Source organism: Convolutriloba macropyga, chromosome 6 (genome assembly GCF_964194025.1).
Source record: "Convolutriloba macropyga chromosome 6, txConMacr16.3, whole genome shotgun sequence".
Taxonomy (NCBI): domain Eukaryota; kingdom Metazoa; phylum Xenacoelomorpha; order Acoela; family Convolutidae; genus Convolutriloba; species Convolutriloba macropyga.
Window position 1 is genome coordinate 33,084,833 of NC_134473.1, and position 19,502 is coordinate 33,104,334.

At 34.6% G+C, this 19,502-nt stretch overlaps 1 protein-coding gene across 1 annotated transcript in view; it reads right to left on the reverse strand.

Moving 5' to 3' along the window:
* LOC142341625 (T-complex protein 11-like protein 1) overlaps positions 1–13,036 on the reverse strand; it is a 43,424-nt gene extending 30,388 nt beyond the window's left edge. The window contains exons 1-6 of the mRNA XM_075392719.1: positions 12,868–13,036; positions 11,979–12,144; positions 11,063–11,245; positions 10,542–10,731; positions 2,712–2,832; positions 2,144–2,370 (exon numbers count right to left, since the gene is read on the reverse strand). Of these exons, the coding sequence (XP_075248834.1) occupies positions 2,144–2,370; positions 2,712–2,832; positions 10,542–10,731; positions 11,063–11,245; positions 11,979–12,144; positions 12,868–12,927 (947 nt within the window). The 5' untranslated portion in view covers positions 12,928–13,036. The remainder of the gene's footprint in view (positions 1–2,143; positions 2,371–2,711; positions 2,833–10,541; positions 10,732–11,062; positions 11,246–11,978; positions 12,145–12,867) is intronic.
* Positions 13,037–19,502: the final 6,466 nt, after the last annotated feature.

Consider the following 19,502-nt stretch of genomic DNA (forward strand, 5'->3'; position numbering starts at 1 on the left):
CTACAAACTTCGTTTGAGAGCAATTAAAAACTTAAAATCAATGTCAAATGCCGCATGTGAAAAAAAAACACTACCGAGAAATATAAATTTTGTCCAAACAAAAAACTATGCCTAGAATGAACTATGAATGGCATGGGAAAACCATTTAGAAAGAAATCCGATCCAAACTATCAGAAAAACGGTAAAAATCAAAGTGAAACTGCCGCACGTGAACCACTAACAAGAAAGCGAATTTTTGTTCAAACACCGTTTTCTCATTCTAGTTTAAAATTGGAGTGCAAAAAAATTTCACGCCACAAAACCACTCCTGTTTCGGCGTGACCAAAATCACTAATCCAATTTGACTTCAAAAATCATGAAATGTGTGAACAGATCTTAATAAAAGACAGAGCCCCAATACAATTCAAATTCAATGAATTTTAAATACCAAGAGCACCGCACTATAGCTCCTCTCAGCTTACAGCTTCGCAGTTATAACACAATTTGCAATATTTTCCTCTGATTTAAAATATAAACCGATAAACATTAGACAAATTGCTCTCGAACGACATGTGGGGAAAATTATATCAGGGGGGGCTGTATAACCATGATAATTTTTTGTCTATTAGAAATTCCGGCCAAGGAAGTGTTCGAATCCCCAGCAACATGGATTGAAGCATCACCGACTCTGATAACGTGGTCTTGAGATAAATTATCTTACAATCGCTTTTGTTTTAGCAACAGACTTAATTTCTGAACAGGAGCAATTCAGGTCACGCAAAAATCAAGAATTCAAGCGTAAAAAAATCACAGGAAGTGAAATCGAAAAATGACGGTTAATTGAGAGCAATAAATGAAGGTTATTTGAGAGCAGCTAATAGAGGCAGCAATAACATACAGAATCGTAATAAAAAATTACATCTCAGCCTTCAATGAAAAGACTAATTCTTTGGTCTGTCTTTTTTACTGTTTTTTTGGGACTACAGATCTACAAAGCAATTGCGGCTATTTTCTATCAACCTGCCAGCTATGTTATGCAAGTTTTTTGCTTGACTGTTTAGTTCTAAAACAAAACGGTCAAGCAAAAATAAGAAAAATAGTTCCAATGTTTGCCATTTTCTGTCATGTTTCTTAAAAAAGATGATTCATAGCAATAAAACTGTAACTAATTGTTATCTAAAATTTACTCAAGTAGAAGGAGTCTTTTCAATACCCATTTGGGCCAGTAAAACAAAACAATCCTAAAAAAAACCGCAAAAATTAGCCCGAAAATCTGCAAAATACAGAAAAAACCTCCAAATTAGCATGAAATTCATATGAATTGCCAGAAACCTTCAAACCACTACCAAAACCAGCCTAAAACTAAAAGAAGATCATAACCAAACCTCTTGACCAAAAAAATGAAAAACAAATACTTTAAAATGCCTCACGTGAACAAAAAATTTTGCTCGCTCACAGAATTTTTGTCACACCTCAATTTCTCGCTCTCTAGAAAACAACGATATGAACAAAAAACCACTCTCTGTTCGCTCCATTCTTCATTTTGTTCAGCAACAAAATCACTCCAAATGTTTTCACGTGTTTCATTTCCCGCTTCAAAATTCACTCCAATAAAATTGATTAAAAAAAGGACTTCTCCAATACTCCTCTTCGAGTCGTAATAAAAAGACAGCGCCCCAATACAATTCAAATTCTTTGAATTGTAAAAAAAACCAAGAGGAGGCCCCAGCTCTTGAAAAAGAATAGCCCCAGCTCTTGCTGCGCGGCTATTAAAAATATACACACGTTTACAATAATTGTTTCAAACTTCGTGCCAGAGCAATTAAAGCAATTAATGGTAGCCAAAGTAGATGACAACAGTTAATTATCACAGTTTGTTATATAGCATGTTTTTATGTGAAAAATAGCATGTGCACTTGTGGTTGAATATTATAGAATGTATTATTTTTCGGGTGCAGGGGGATTATTTAGATTAACAAGAACATTGTGTAAGCTTTTTCAGTAAGCTTTTGTAAATATATAACAATTTACAGTTTATTCTTGTTGGCTTTCTCTACGCCTGAAACAATTGAATTTGATCTGCCAAACGCGCGTCAGTAATCATTTCACAGTCATTGTTACACTCAGTTTCCTCCTCGATTGAAATTCAATTGGTTAAGTTTACCTGAAGAGCAGGACAACATCAGTGGTCTTTCGCAGCTCTGCTATCCTTGCATCTCGGCAGGGTGCACACAGTTTAGCCATGACGTCAATGATGTAATTCGAATACTGGTAGAGGTCGAAGCTTTTGGTGTCAATCTGCTGCTTGATTAGATCCAGATCTATTTTCTCTCTAAACTGTTGGGCCATTCCAGCACAATTCTGGGGTTTCAAAAGGCTGTCCAACACTGTCTAAAGCAGAATCAGGACGGTGAACAATTGAATGAGCTCCAGTTCACTACTACTGTTCAACTTCTTTCATGTCGTCGTTATTCAGATACTTTTCAATTGAAAATGAATAAAATCATTTGCGCAAAGTAAACAAATCGCTTGGTTTGGTTGCAAGAGATTAGTTTTTATGCTACTGTCAGAAGCATCAAAGATGTCTACAATTTAAACGTAACGCCAGGTTAGTGATCATTGCAACCTAATTATTTACGGCTCAGCTTTAGTTTACTACAAAACTTATATTGCTGCTTGGGGGTTGCAACAAAGTTTTAACATTGAAGTCTGATTGCAATTGAAGATAAGACCTCTTTGATTTCCGCCAGAAGACCCAGAGCCTGTTCGTATGTGGGGTCTCCACTTTCTAGGTCATCTCTCAGCATGTCCCAGAAGGCTTTCTCCATCATGGCTTTGATCCTACCCTCCAAACTGAAAAAGAATGCCGACATTAAGTCTACTGGACACATACATTGCACTATTCCTTGTACCAGACTTATATACCAGTAAAAGCCAATAACCGCCTGGTTATGTTTTCTTTCACTAGAACATACAAAACAAAAACTGAGGTGAGTAGCATATTTCACGTTCAGTTGTAAAAAAAAATCAACATCATTAAAATTTCTCGAGCAGAAAAAATAACGATTTGATCAAGAATACCTAACAACAAAAATGGGTTCTGAATTCGATTTATATCGTTTTGAAAACCAACTTTACTCATTAAGGCCCTCTCAAGAAACAAAGCTTCATGATTACCCAGTTAACTCCTATTTAAATTATTTATATTTTGCGTTATCAAAAAAATTATCAAGTGCACTTGAAAAATTAATCAAACGATTGACCAAGAACCAATACACCAAAAATGAGGCCGATATAATAAATTCAGCAGCACATTATCAGAATTCGGCAAAAAAAGTACCACGTTGACATCGTGACGCATGATCCGATGGTCAACCTAAAATCAATGAAGAAAACTGATGAAGAAAAAGATACGGGTACAAGGCCGCATGAAAATCCGAAGACAAGAAGCAGCCAATAAACCCACTTTAAATTATTTCCGGTAACCTCAGCCTTTGATATTGAGAAAAAATCAGGCGAAAAACACGAAGAGACACAAAAAACTAGACAACGGAAAACTCCATTTTTCCAAAACAATAACGTTCAATTTATCCAAACCAATAATATGTGGAAAAGGGTAACATTATTTAATAAAGACAAGGAACAAGAACATATATTTCGCCAAACGAAAAAGTTTTTGAAAAAAGTTAAAAACACGTAACCTCATATTAGAACACGTAACATAAAACAATCAACAACAAATTTACACAGTTCGCAAACTGAAAAAATCAAATACTGCCTGTTTATTGCAGTTAGCGTGTCCTCGTCAGTAAATACAGCTATAAAATCAAACCACTAGAATACTAAGACTGCATTCGAAATCTGATCAGTTCTGTTATTATTGACAAAAGACGACACAAAATTACGGGAAAAAAACAGTCCAATGTATTTCTTAAAGACAAGTATCGAAGTCAAAAAGTTTCAGTTAGATCTACAGGCACTTAAACTGTTCCATTAAAAACAACTAGGGGTTGTTATTAACGAGACTGACATACAAGTCAAAAGAAAAACGATAAAGATGGGGAAATTAATTTTTGGGAAGATAAAAGAACTCAAAGCCATCAAAATCATAATCTGTTGATCTCAAGCAATATAAAACCTCATTGATGGCTCCCTAGAATGCCCACTGGTCCTCGGTTTCAAAATTTACTCTTAAATTTTGTTAATAAGTGTTTGTAAAAATACCACAAAAAGCCACAAATACCAAAAATTATCGACTGAATATAAAATTGCTTATGGACAATCAGAAAACCCAATGGTAGCTTTCATTAATGAGATTTAAGAGGAAAACAAAAAACCACAAATTACAAAGCGCAGAAATTCACTAACACTTCATGAAAAGTGTCACGAAGCCATGGAAACCATATACTATCAAATAACATAGCCGGAAGATTGCCGGAATAGCTGCGAAAGAATAGACCTGCGTGCCATATAATAGAGATAGAAACAGATGCAGATTTAAATTGAACAAAAATCGACGCCGCTCAAAAAAACTAGGCTAAAAAAATTTCAGCGATGAATTAATAAAGCTTGTTAAAATTCATTCCACAGAAACCTCTATTAGGGACCTTTACTGCACATATGAGTTCCTTTGACCTTAAACAAATTCAAATTAAACTTAAGTTTTATAGTGCGAAAGTCATTTTATTGAGTGAGGTAAGTCACGTATGATCAAAATCTAATAACTCAAATAACCTAAAAACTTTCGCTAAAGCGAGTGAGAAATGACGTCACGCGCGCAAATGCCGTTAGTGAGAGGAAGAAGTAATTCAGAAAATTTGACTTTCAGCTTTGCTGTGTGAACAAATGTAAAAAGAAAAAAGAGCGTCAGACGACGAAACAAAAAACATAGCAGGACAAGTCCTGACGTACAATTCAAAAACCACTACCGATAAACCGAACTTTTGTTCAAACACCATTTTCTCACTCTACTTTAAAATTAGAGCGAAAAAAATTCACGCCGCAAAACCACTCGCTTTTTCGCTCTACTTCCTGTTTTGGCGTGACAAAATCACTACTCCAATTTGACTTCAAAAACCATGAAAATGTGTGAACAGATCTTAAAAAAAAAGACAGCGCCCCAAAACAATTCAAGTTCTTTGAATTGTAAGAAACCAAGAGCACCGCAATATAGCTACGCTCAGCTTACAGCTTCGCAGCTATAAAAAACAATATAGAAGTTTACTTGGGCCTCCGTGGAGAGCTCAATTCATCCTCTCATTGACCCACTTTTGTGCTCAGACTTCAAAACAAACACAAAAGGCAAAATTTCAAAAAATAGTCACAATTTTACAAAACCCTAATAAAAGAATCAAACAAAATGAGATGCTCGAAAAAATTAGATAAATTCAAGTTATACCTTTTAAACAGACAATGGGATCTTTCCTAAATAAGACTAAAAGAAAAGGGCCTGTGGATCACGTGAAATCCTCAAAATTTCTCTAATCAAAAACACCAAATTGGGCATCCCCTTTTCAGCCTCATAGGGAGCTATCCCAACACTTATCGCAGATATGGGGTCACTTTTTCATCAACACAGTCAAATGAAAGTTGTTCCGCAAGGTTCTTTCTCAGGCCCTCTTCTTTATTCCTTATGCTACTATACGAACATTTATGAGACAGAACGTGAATTACCACTTAATGCAGATGATACGATTGTTTAGTTTGTTCACAAAAACAAAGTCAATCAGGAAGCTTTTGATTAAGAAATGAGCTCGCCACAAAAATGGCTTAACGGAGCAAAGCTTCGACTAAACGTCAATAGAACAGACCTCATGATTTTTGCACAAAACAACTTAGTGATCTGTTATCTCGAACTTTCAACGGATTATAAGTTGCCAGAGGGTTATGCCGAGAATTGGTGTTTCATATTAGATGATAGATTCTTTCTTTCCAAGCAAGATAGTCCAAGCTATTTAAAATGATGTTATTTCTTGCATACTGATGTGCTGCTATTTTTTGCATACTTAGTCCATACTATTAGACAATCCAATACAAAAGATTTGTTAGTTGAGTTAGCGAGAGTATTGATTCCCACTAAACTGGACAATTACAACTGTAACTCGTTTATTATGGGTTACCCAATATTTTAAGTTACGGCAGATAACAAACTGCATGCCGGTTAATTTTTCGACTATCACTTGGAACACTAACAGCAAGTTGTTTCTCAACGGTTGCACTGGTTATCTGTTCAAAAACAAAATAATATGTACCAAAATGAATTATCTGAGTTCACCGATATCTAGAAAAGAACAAGTGATAACATGATCTCAAAACCTTCACAACCTCCAAACTCCTGCTAAAAAGACTGAATTCAGAAAAATAGATAATTCAGCTATGCAATCCATTAGCACAATGGGAAAAACTGCCTTTTGAGAAGCTGATAAGTTTTTTGTTCTGACTAAATATAGTTCGCTCCCTTTTGGAATATATAAAAGTTGTTTAAACCAATCATAATGATAATAGTATTAACAAAAAACTTAAAAGAAGAGCGAAAAATCCATGAAAACAGAGTCAAAGCCATAAATATCATCTGCTGTCCATTAATCAGTTCAAAAAGAAGCATCTATGCATCATTAGAACAAATGTATCAGTTTTGAAACTATTTGCAGAAAAATAGCAGTCAATTGCCACACGCGAAAAGAAAATTCTCTCACCACTTTGTTGAAGTAAAAAACCTCTCTCAACCATCGAAGCACTTTCAAAAAAGAGTTACACTTCGCGACAACTCATTCATTTGCTTCCTTAACTATTCTGGCTAGACCCATCTCACTGCTTCAATTTGTTTTGTCATTTACGTTGAAAAAAAGCAAAGACCATAAAGAGATGGCTTGCCAATATAATCCACATTCTTTCTGTTGTAAAAACAACAAGGAGACTAATATCAAACTCCTCGCTATTCGGTCACGCCCTTAATGACAACATGAACTTGTCGCTTTAGTAACATATTGGGCAAAAAATATCCAAAACGGGTCGAAAATTACGCTAAATGTGAAGAAAATTACTGTAAAATGGCGAATGTTCACAAAAACTTTAAACCCTGATAACTCCTCGAAAGAGATAAATCTTGAAAAGAAAATTCTTTTTATTTTACAATTCTACGCTCGATGGTTTTTTTTAATGATACATCTCATGTCTTTTCATGTCAAATATATCGGTCGACCAAAATTCACTAAACCCAATTGAGCATATAGTTTCTTCCTCTACTATGTGGGATAGGAGCAAATAAAAATCGACGAAGACACGAGATGCACCACCTAATAGTTCGACAAAAAAATAAGGAGCAAATAAAAATCGACGAAGACACGAGATGCACCACCTAATAGTTCGACAAAAAATAATTGGGCATCCCCTTTTCAGCCTCATAGGGAGCTATCCCAACACTTATCGCAGATATGGGGTCACTTTTTCATCAACACAGTCAAATGAAAGTTGTTCCGCAAGGTTCTTTCTCAGGCCCTCTTCTTTATTCCTTATGCTACTATACGAACATTTATGAGACAGAACGTGAATTACCAATTAATGCAGATGATACGATTGTTTAGTTTGTTCACAAAAACAAAGTCAATCAGGAAGCTTTTGATTAAGAAATGAGCTCGCCACAAAAATGGCTTAACGGAGCAAAGCTTCGACTAAACGTCAATAGAACAGACCTCATGATTTTTGCACAAAACAACTTAGTGATCTGTTATCTCGAACTTTCAACGGATTATAAGTTGCCAGAGGGTTATGTCGAGAATTGGTGTTTCATATTAGATGATAGATTCTTTCTTTCCAAGCAAGATAGTCCAAGCTATTTAAAATGATGTTATTTCTTGCATACTGATGTGCTGCTATTTTTTGCATACTTAGTCCATACTATTAGACAATCCAATACAAAAGATTTGTTAGTTGAGTTAGCGAGAGTATTGATTCCCACTAAACTGGACAATTACAACTGTAACTCGTTTATTATGGGTTACCCAATATTTTAAGTTACGGCAGATAACAAACTGCATGCAGGTTAATTTTTCGACTATCACTTGGAACACTAACAGCAAGTTGTTTCTCAACGGTTGCACTGGTTATCTGTTCAAAAACAAAATAATATGTACCAAAATGAATTATCTGAGTTCACCGATATCTAGAAAAGAACAAGTGATAACATGATCTCAAAACCTTCACAACCTCCAAACTCCTGCTAAAAAGACTGAATTCAGAAAAATAGATAATTCAGCTATGCAATCCATTAGCACAATGGGAAAAACTGCCTTTTGAGAAGCTGATAAGTTTTTTGTTCTGACTAAATATAGTTCGCTCCCTTTTGGAATATATAAAAGTTGTTTAAACCAATCATAATGATAATAGTATTAACAAAAAACTTAAAAGAAGAGCGAAAAATCCATGAAAACAGAGTCAAAGCCATAAATATCATCTGCTGTCCATTAATCAGTTCAAAAAGAAGCATCTATGCATCATTAGAACAAATGTATCAGTTTTGAAACTATTTGCAGAAAAATAGCAGTCAATTGCCACACGCGAAAAGAAAATTCTCTCATCACTTTGTTGAAGTAAAAAACCTCTCTCAACCATCGAAGCACTTTCAAAAAAGAGTTACACTTCGCGACAACTCATTCATTTGCTTCCTTAACTATTCTGGCTAGACCCATCTCACTGCTTCAATTTGTTTTGTCATTTACGTTGAAAAAAAGCAAAGACCATAAAGAGATGGCTTGCCAATATAATCCACATTCTTTCTGTTGTAAAAACCACAAGGAGACTAATATCAAACTCCTCGCTATTCGGTCACGCCCTTAATGACAACATGAACTTGTCGCTTTAGTAACATATTGGGCAAAAAATATCCAAAACGGGTCGAAAATTACGCTAAATGTGAAGAAAATTACTGTAAAATGGCGAATGTTCACAAAAACTTTAAACCCTGATAACTCCTCGAAAGAGACAAATCTTGAAAAGAAAATTCTTTTTATTTTACAATTCTACGCTCGATGGTTTTTTTTAATGATACATCTCATGTCTTTTCATGTCAAATATATCGGTCGACCAAAATTCACTAAACCCAATTGAGCATATAGTTTCTTCCTCTACTATGTGGGATAGGAGCAAATAAAAATCGACGAAGACACGAGATGCACCACCTAATAGTTCGACAAAAAAATAAGGAGCAAATAAAAATCGACGAAGACACGAGATGCACCACCTAATAGTTCGACAAAAAATAATTCAACAAAAAAAATCAGTCGTTAAACATACCCTTAGCGCCAATCACGCTGACTGGGTGAACTAGCAACGGGCAAAAAATGTAAAAATTCATTGCATTGTGAAATTTTCCACAGAAATATTAACATACCCGGCAGATTGCCGGAAAATAGCCGCCGTTGACTCCAATAAGCATGATTGGGATTGAAAGAACAGAAGATATTGAAAAAAAAGATTTTTGTACAAAAACATTTTTCAAGTCCGATTTATTTTGATGGCATTTCGTAGTTGAACACAACGTACTTCTGTTTCTTAGAGAGAGGCTACAGGGGCTACTATCAATACCAATAAGCATTAGAGATGGTAACTAAGACTTATAGGAACGACGTTCAAATAGCGGGCATCTAAAATTGGGCTTTATGGGTTTATCCCGTTTCTACTTCTGACTTCAATTTTTTATACTGACTCTGTTCATTTTGAATTGCTTTGCTGAGCAACTAATGCTCAAAATCACTTTTAGCAGAATGAGAGAAGAGAGAAACTAGCCTAGAGAAGTCAAAAAGATATCACGCAAAATGTTGAAAAAGCGGCAAAATGAGGTAAAGCGAAACATTTTTTATTCGACGAAAACATAGTACAATTCAAAGAATTTTCATTGACTAAACAGAAAAACTAGACCAAGAACGGACTATGAGTGGATTGAGACAACCATTTTAAAAAAATCAGATCAAAAAATAAGAAAAAAACTGAAAATCAATGTCAAAATGCCGCATTTGAACAAAAAACCACTAGCGAGAAATGAAAATTTATTTCAAACAAAAAACTAGGCCTAGAATGAGCTGTGAATGGATTGGGAAAACCATTGAGAAAAAAATTCGATCCAAAAAATCGAAAAAACAGTAAAAATCAGAGTGAAACTGCCGCATGTGAACAAAAAACCACTACCGATAAACCGAACTTTTGTTCAAACACCATTTTCTCACTCTACTTTAAAATTAGAGCGAAAAAAATTCACGCCGCAAAACCACTCGCTTTTTCGCTCCATTTCCTGTTTCGGCGTGACCAAAATCACTACTCCAATTTGACTTCAAAAATCATGAAAATGTGTGAACAGATCTTAAAAAAAAAGACAGCGCCCCAATACAATTCAAATTCTTTGAATTGTAAAAAAAAGACAGCGCCCCAAAACAATTCAAATTCTTTGAATTGTAAAAATTCTTTGAATTGTAAAAATAGGAGCGTTATAATAGCCGGCTGAGAAGATGAGGTGGGCTATTAATAAACCAAGAGAATATCAAAAAAAGGATTAACTGATGTTAATAAACCTGTTAGGATCAATTTGTCTGGGACTGAGTTTGAAGTCCGAGTCAGTGGCAATGTCGTGTGCCAGTTTGTAATTGGATGCTGCCTCTGCTGCCCTCATCAGCTCCTCCAGCGATTGCTGGCCCCCAGGCGGTGACATACTGACAGGCGATTGTCCAAACCGAAGCGGGGACATCATTACATTGCCTGTTCCTAGACGAGAAAAAATATCGTTCACTCACCATTTATAGCTCATAAATTAATATAGCTACCATAAATGAGACATATTAACATATTAGGGATCGTAAAATTTTAAATCAAGGTTTGATTTATCACAATCTCATTTGTTCTAAATTTCAATTGCTCCCTCAATGAACTTCTGTGTTACTAGTTGTAACGGCATTTTCAATTCTTCCACGAGATATAACCAACAGATAAGCTTTCGCTTCTCGATAAGACAGATTGATTCTGCTTTCTTAAATCCGCATAGTACGCCGACCTGCTATCGACTGAAAGATCACTGAAAGAAGTATTTATTTCATACCTGGCGATCCAACAACTGGAACTGGCGAATGTTGAGAAGCACCTACATTGGCAGCACCCGGAAATAGTTGTACTCTAGGGGAGATGTTGCTTGGAGAATGTCCACCAGATGATGTGGCCTCGTATATCAAGGTTCCCGGATCTCCTTTCCTGGGTGACTGATTGACGTAGCGTGGAGAACGACCTACAATCATCCAATAGATATAAAACTTTATATCCTTATTGATCATTTTTTATGTCACGATTAACTCTATGATCTCTTTCCAAAGCAGGCGAGAACGGAAGGCTAGAATTAAAGGAGTGTATTGTGCATTAATTATCGAACATCTGCAAAAAAATCGATATCGAAACATTAATTGTGACAACTCCAACTCAGGAGCTGTATATTCAAAACGTATGCTTTTTGTTCAGTCAATACAGGCTGATCAAAATTGACCTGACATTCTACTTCCAATAATAGATATAATAAATTACGGGTTGAGCAATTTTTGTTCCGACAAGTTCTCGAGCGTCAAGAAGTGTCCATTATGTTGGCGCTATAGGAGAACATTTTTGGCTACAATTTCTGCTTTCAATACGATCTTCGGGTTTCACAACAATCTTTTTCACGCGCTTCTTTTCCTGCTTAAAATTCACTCAAACAAAATTCATGCAAAAACAAAAATACACTCCTCCGATAGTGTTCGTCGAGTCGTAAAAAGACAGTGTTGCAAAATTATTCAAATTCTTTGAATTGTGAATACCAAAGGTACCGAAATATATCCTCTCTCAGCTTGCAGCTATAATTAGACAAACCAATTTCCGATTCAGACTATCACATGCTCAGCTTATATATGTTGGCTTTCTCTTAACCAATAATCTTCAAGATGTATTGATAATTTATATCAATTTAGATCACTAAGATAATTTATATCAACCTGCAACAAAAAGGGGAGCCCTTGGGCTCTCTTGGGCTTTTCCCTCATCATCTTGCAAGTCGAACTGAATATCCCCCTTGTGCTTAGCTGATGATGATGCGGCTTCTTGGACAGCATCTGGACGGTCGTCAACTTCCGATAGGTCAAGAGGCTCGATTACGTCTTCCTGTACAACATACATAATTGTAATTGCGGCTGACAGTGAACAGCGTTCGATAAAACTTCAAAGGCAATCAGCAGCCAGTATTTCTGATGCTACCACGTGAATTTGTTTTACTTAAGGGTTTACGCAGGCTAATTTATCATAGGTTGAGTACATTCAGTTTATCTAAATCAATAAAGTTTTCTAATGTTAGTCAACGATAATTAAACTTCCTTATTCTTAGACTCAGTACAAACGAACAGACGGCTAGTTCCTGTTTGAACACCTGTCGCTCAGTTTGATCTTGATACACAATGCGAACTGCATACGTAGAGCTTTGCCCTGAGTTTCAAAATTTAATCAATTGGAGTAGCGTAAATAAACCATGTAGCTGAATTCTTAACACCTACTACATGCTATCATACAAATTTATTTTCTTAAATTCAACGAAATACTGAAATTTTTTGCGCAATTCATATCAGAAGTATTTTTTATCACGAATGCAGAATAGCCGATGTTACAGATAGCCATCCTCAACAAACTTTTTGGAAAAAGAGGACTTAAGCCCAGCAAAACAAAAAACACGTTTCCGAATTTTTGTCAAATAGTATTTGCTGTTAAACACAAAACTGTTCCATGAGACAACAAGAGTCCTCTGCGGTCCTATAAATCATTACAAAATATTCGATTCGCATAAAGGGAATCTCTTTCAAATGAAGTAACAGCTAATTTATCAACTAAATATACCTTTTCATTTGAGTTAGCTGCGTCCGCTCCTTTCGTTTCACTCTTGTTTGATTCGTCCATCCTCACTTTAATGGAATGAGCTCTACTCCCTGTCGAACGGATAATCAGGAAACTTGGTTTCTTTTCTCAAGAAATATTACCAATATTTACATCCATTTAACATATTCACAATCTAAAAAGAACAAATTAAGTCTAAGAATACAAAATTGTTAGAACATCAAATATTGCATACTTGAAAAAGCGCGCACAATTATAATAACAGCCTGCAGTTCACTGGGAAAAAAAGTATACATGGGTTGAATCAGGAAGAAAAATTTAACTAGAAACGTCCAGCATGATCTTAGCTTTCACTGGATTAGACCAAACAGCAGTAAACTGCATGCAAACTAGCTAAGAATCGCTTTTTCTTTTTAAAACCTTTCTGAGAAAGTATGCTCTTTCAAAAAGACCATACATAAATAATTCTAACCATCTTATAGAAAGTTCCAATTTCAAACTTCAGAACGAGCGGAAATATATTTACTGCAATACACAAGTAGTCTTTAAAAAACTTTTAATTCTAGAGAGAGGTAGCTAACGAAAGGAGATTGATCAAGTGAAGTCTTGATCGAGTATAGTGATCCAATTTCCAAAAGCTAAAGCAACGTGAAAATTATGAAAATGCGTGCGATAAAACAACCGTTAAACGTTCGAGTTTTATGTGGGAAACTAAACGAAGCTAGTGTTACGTTGGAAAATAGTCCCGATTGAACAACAGTGCGTCTGACAACCTATTTTTTAAAAGAAAAATGTAATATAGTCTTCGAATTCTAGTTAATTATGTTAAATGCTAGTTTAATATATTTATTGACAAGCATAACTAAGAGTCATTAAAAATTGCGTTAACTCGAAATTAAATCTGTAATTCCATCAATTGAAAAATTGATCAAAATAAGATAAAGTCAATTGCGGCGCAAGGTGCCGATATACGCCATCAGAACGAATAGTAAAAGGAACGGTAAAAAAACTGAAAGAAGAACGCTGGCGTCTAAATAAAAGCCATTCGGGTAACAGAAAGAAAAAATTAATTTCGTTGCTGTATAAAGATTTACATACAAACAACGTGGAAAAAAAACAAGATCATGGAGATCTTCTATTACAAATTGCATCCAAGAATTTTTCAGTTATTGCAAAACCACTCTTTTGAAAACCAATTAAGGACTTGAAAATGTGATTAATTCATAAAGGAACAGTTAATAAGGAAAATGTCTTACTTAGGAATGTCTTAAGGAAAGTCTTCTTCTATAGAAGAATTGCTTTAAGTGCGGAATAGCTGCAGCAACAAGACGCTGAAGCACCGTATTAAATAATTGGTGTTATGTTGTTGTTGTTGTAACTGATTAACTGAGACGTCGGCACAATGTCAATTTTGAAAGAAAACCGCATTGTTTTCTTAATTGCTTCTTGACATGATTGATATGAGCTGGAAAGCGGCCCTTTAACCTATTAAAGCCCCAGGATATTTACAAAGTGGCTCAGTTTTTATATCACTGACTGAAATGAATTTCTAAATTGGCGCGAACTAACTAAAGATCAAGCTGCAAAGTTTTTTTGAGGTGAAGCACCAGCTTCTACGTTTGTTTATCAACAAAAAGAATGACTTCAACACCTTTGCAAACTAATGGTAGGTAATAAATGTATATGAGAAACAAAAGAGGAAGTAAAATATTCTTGTTGTACACCACAATTCAGTTTACACCATTGCGAAGCGTCATTAACAAGAACTCGTTGGTTTCTGTTTCCTAAATAGGATCTGAACCCATTCAGACAATTTCCACTAATTCCATGTTTTTAATTATCTCTGGTAGTATTGAATGATTACTTGTATCAAAATCTTTTGTTAGATCCATGCTAAAACCTATTATAGTTCATAGTTCAAGAAGAGCATCGATTATACTATGCTTGTTTCTGAAACTGAATTGGTTTTCAGAGAAAAAAGAAAAACTTTCAAAGTAAAATTAGAATATGCTAGGTAGATGATGATATTATGAAACAAACAAGAATTTCAATAATCTTGACCTGACCAACGCAGCCCAGTAACCATTCTCGAAATTGAACGAAGTACATGACAAAACAAATAACTCTTGACAGTCATCACTGAATTTAGAAGATCAATTTAGGAAAAAGAATGAAAACATTAAAAAAGAGCAGCCCAGATAAGAATCAAACTATGTCTCGCTTTAAAGGTGCACTTAAACTATTTTGGCGACAGTGTTTTCTTCAACAAGCTCTGTTAAAATTCGGTATAAAATATAATTGTGATAATAAAAACATAAAAATGAAGTGAGGTTTTTCGAGCCCAAATTTTGAAAATGTTCAGTCTTCTAACACAGATAAATTTACAATACCAAGTACATTTTGCCCCAAAATAGCAAAAATATATATATACCATTTTGATCATCAAAAATTCAACAATTTGAACAACAGAAAAATACCAGGACGGAAAAATGACAAGTTTTGCATGAAAATTGAGGTCTTCAGATCTGCAGAGACAGGCAATATTTGATATAGAGCCCTTAGTCACGTAGAAAGCTGAAGTTTAACAGAAACATTCAGGAAAAATTAAGAAACAAAAATGGCACAAACAAATGGACAAATATAGGAACAAAAGGATAATTAGTGAACCATCAGTGAATCAGCGCACGTTCATGCGTCCCTAAACTAAGAAAACCAAAAAGTAGACCAGCTGTTGCCATTTCTTATGGTAGATATCAATTCGAATAGAACAAGAAATGGTTGAAAAATTCTATACAGTCTCTAGTTTATAAGAACTAACGAGAGACGATATCAAATTTACACAATAAAAGCTTTAGTTTCTAGCAATATTGAACTGCCACAAACTGATAGTTAAAAACTGAATTTAGTTGGACAAACACAGTTAAATTTTTTTGTCCTCACAGATTAACACAATGACAACAATGCCAAGAACCGTCGAAGTATCCATAAATATATCACGACGCAGAATCTCGTTATCCAAAGAACACAGGAGTACAGAAAAAACTAGCGCTAATTCGGCTGATTAACAGAGTCATTGAACGTAATTAGCGAGACAAAATTATTTTCACACATTTCATTAAGAACTTACTTTATCATTGTCTTATTTCTGTTGTTCTGCTTTTAAATCAGATATTCCCATTGTCAGACAAAAATCAACAAGGAGTCCCGTTAATGTGCAATTGCACATAGTGTTACAATCCCTCTCATCCGAAATCTTCTTTCAATTGTCTACCCATTTTACTGATGCAGAGATAGACTGTCTCTAAAAAAGTAGATCAAATTTTATTTAAACTTCGATAGATTCCTAAAATAAGAACAGACGTCTACACAAGAAAGGTTCATACCAATGAGATAAAATTCTATCATTTCACTCGAAGAAGCAATCGAGGAAACTGAACGACAGACATTAAATCATCTCTACCGCAATTCTTCAGGTAAATTTAGATTTATAAGCGAGTGCAGCTATTAATTAAAACGACCTCTGCACTCACATACTTATATAAACTGGGAATCCAAATTCGAATAGAGGTCACCCAAGATTGAAAATCAAAAACTAAGTCGTGAGTGACTCATGCCATGTTTGTTCTTGGAGCTCATCCAAAGTGTGTTCTAACAAATTATTTATCAAAACATAAAACCACGTGCAAAAAAAGAAAATCAGTCAAACCCCAATTTCTTACAAATTTTGATGTTAAAAGTTAAAAACTAAATACAATCTCAGAGAAAATTTCAAAACCTAATTGAACGTCCGAATCTAACAAAAAAGAACAGACGAGTGAAAACCAAATATGGACAAATTCTACAAATTTTTACAAAATTAAATGGCGTAAAAATTATATCTGTGATTAGCCATCAATTGAAAGAAAAATTTGGATTCAAATGGGAATCATAATCAACTTAAAAAGCATTTACTGAAAAGATAGATGGGCAAAACATAAAAAAGAACAAAATCTATAAAAAAAACTAATCAGAACAAATCTTATGTTTTTGAAATCATTTAGTATCCAATCAAAGAACCATTAACTATAATCCAGAGCAATCGACATGCATCTTTTTTTGCACTTCTGAAACTATTGAAACTTTTTGTTACTAAAGCTCTGAAAGAATTACATAAAAAGAAAATTAAACCAAGTCAAAATTTTGTAAAAATTTTTTTAGAAAAAAACGGAGATTCAAAGTATTAAATATGACAAACTAAAAAGAAGGATAATGTTCAGACTTTTAAGACCTCGTTAAAACAATCAGGCCGCTCATCATTGGGACTAAGCATCAATACAATATAAGAACAGTAAAAGAAAGCAAATTTTGAGGAAAATTAATTTTTATTAAAACAAATAGTTTTAAAGCCTGAACATTATTTAGGTTCTATTAGATTTCGGTGATACCTGTCAGTTTTGGGAGTAAAAAAAAAGACAACAAAAAGAACATAGATACAACAAAATTTGGTAGAATTTTTATGAAAAATTTTGGTGTCAAAGTCAATAAATTAATATCCTGAAAGGTGCTATTTTTATAGAAAGATTTTAGATTTGTATGTCAAAACTGTTTTAGATTCTGATAATGGTCTATAAGACGAAAACGTTCAGTGAAACTTTCGATCCACAAGTGTTCAAACGGATTTATTAGTTACCCAGAGACCACATCAGAGAACTGCATACAATCACCATTAAAACAAACGCATTGCATTCAATATATTTCACCAGAAAGTCAAAAGAGAAAAACCCAAAACAGCTGACAAATGGCCGCACAAAATATAAACAAAAAATGACCAAAACCAAAAAAATTACATCCAAATCAAAATTGCTTTACTCTAAAAAAACCACCAAGAGACAAAAAAATAGCCTCTTTATTGCTTCTAAACACCCCAAATATTCAAAAATGAAAAGATAACCGGGCATAAATTATCAAAAACAATTAAAAGAGACCAAAAATGTTAACACAATCAGTGCAAAAACTGAAATGTTCACCAATTTTAAACCTCGATACCTCCTCGAAAAAGACGAAAATTTGAAAAAGCTTTTTAATTTCACACACTAGGCTGGACGGGCTTTCTCGTGATACCACTTACAACTAACTCTCCGCGATAAATGCATCACTGGGCCAAAATTGACAGAATAAAAAAACATTTGAGCATATAGTTCCTCTCCCAACAAGTGGGTTCGGAATAACCAAGCGAAAAACACTCATCATCATCTTAACAATTAATATTATTTGCCATCATTGGTATTGACATAAAAAAACAACAAAACACACGAAGACGAGGAAAATTGGGCATATATGTAAATATGACCTGAAAATTACTGTAAATTGTTTACCGATCTTGGCGGCAACTTTGTAGCCTATTTTCCTCAATTATACTAAATTACAAAAGCTATGAAATGAAACAATACTTTTCAAGATTTCAAAATTCAGTTTTCCTCAAAACTGGAAAATGCAGAATATTTTGGGCTATAATCCCCCGATGGGCTATAATCCCCCGAGTGCCCAGCTAGCACTCGGGGGATTATAGCCCAACAAATTATTAATTTTCTCCTCGAGCATGGGTTATTCTTAAAGAGGAGGACAATAACTTGCATAGTTTAACGCTAAGGGCGAAAGCTCGCTCATAATTTCGATTATTGTGGAAAGAATCGAACTTATGATCATAACCTATTGAGGTAAGACGAATTGTTCTCGAACGACAGGTGGGTTGTAAGTTGCTTCAGCGAAGAGGGGAAGGTTTTAATTGTAGCTTCCTCAGGCGAGGGCAATAACTTGCTTCAAGTATTAGAGCTTAAGACCACTAAAAAATTAAAACAAGGAAACCAATTTTCGAACACTTTAGGAAACCCCCACCAACTCGGATTATTAACCCGAAGACCGGTTTTTAACTCTGAGTGCTTTTTCTTTGTCAATTGGACCTTAATAGGGATTCAAATACAACGGTAGTAATTATTTCGTCAATTTTGAGTCAATTTTTGTGTCAATAATATTTGTAACCTGTAATGCCAATGTCACTGAATTCAAAATTCAAAATATTTTTGTTACAACCGGAAAATAAACATTTCTTATTTGATTCAAGGAAAGAAATCGAAGTTTCATTTCACCCTATTATTTATATATCCCAAAAAATAATTATTAACCATAAACCGACTAACATCGGACAAATTGCTCTCGAACGACAGTTGGGACAATTTAATTCAAGGGCTGCTGTAGCCTAGATAAGTTTTTGTTTATGGGTGCAAAAACATCCGCTCAGGTTTGATTCAAACCCGCGACGTCCGGAGTTCTCGACAGAAGCATGAACGACTCGGCTATCAATTCCTTGTGATTAGGTTTTATTGGTTTTTCTTTAAAAAAAACTTTTAACAAACTTTACTTTGGAGTGAAAAAAAGAGGCGTGAAAAGGTCACACGAAGTCAAAGACTGTTCTAAAACAATGGGGCAAAAACGTTGAAAAGCAAAAAAAAAAAATTAAATAAAAAACACACGCATCCCTGTGTTTGACTTCTTGAGTGACCTTTTACACTAATTGATTTGAACTTTTTAAATATGCCACAGAGATTGGAAAAACAAAAGAGATTGGGTAAGAGACGGGTGGACGGCAGATAATTGGGAGT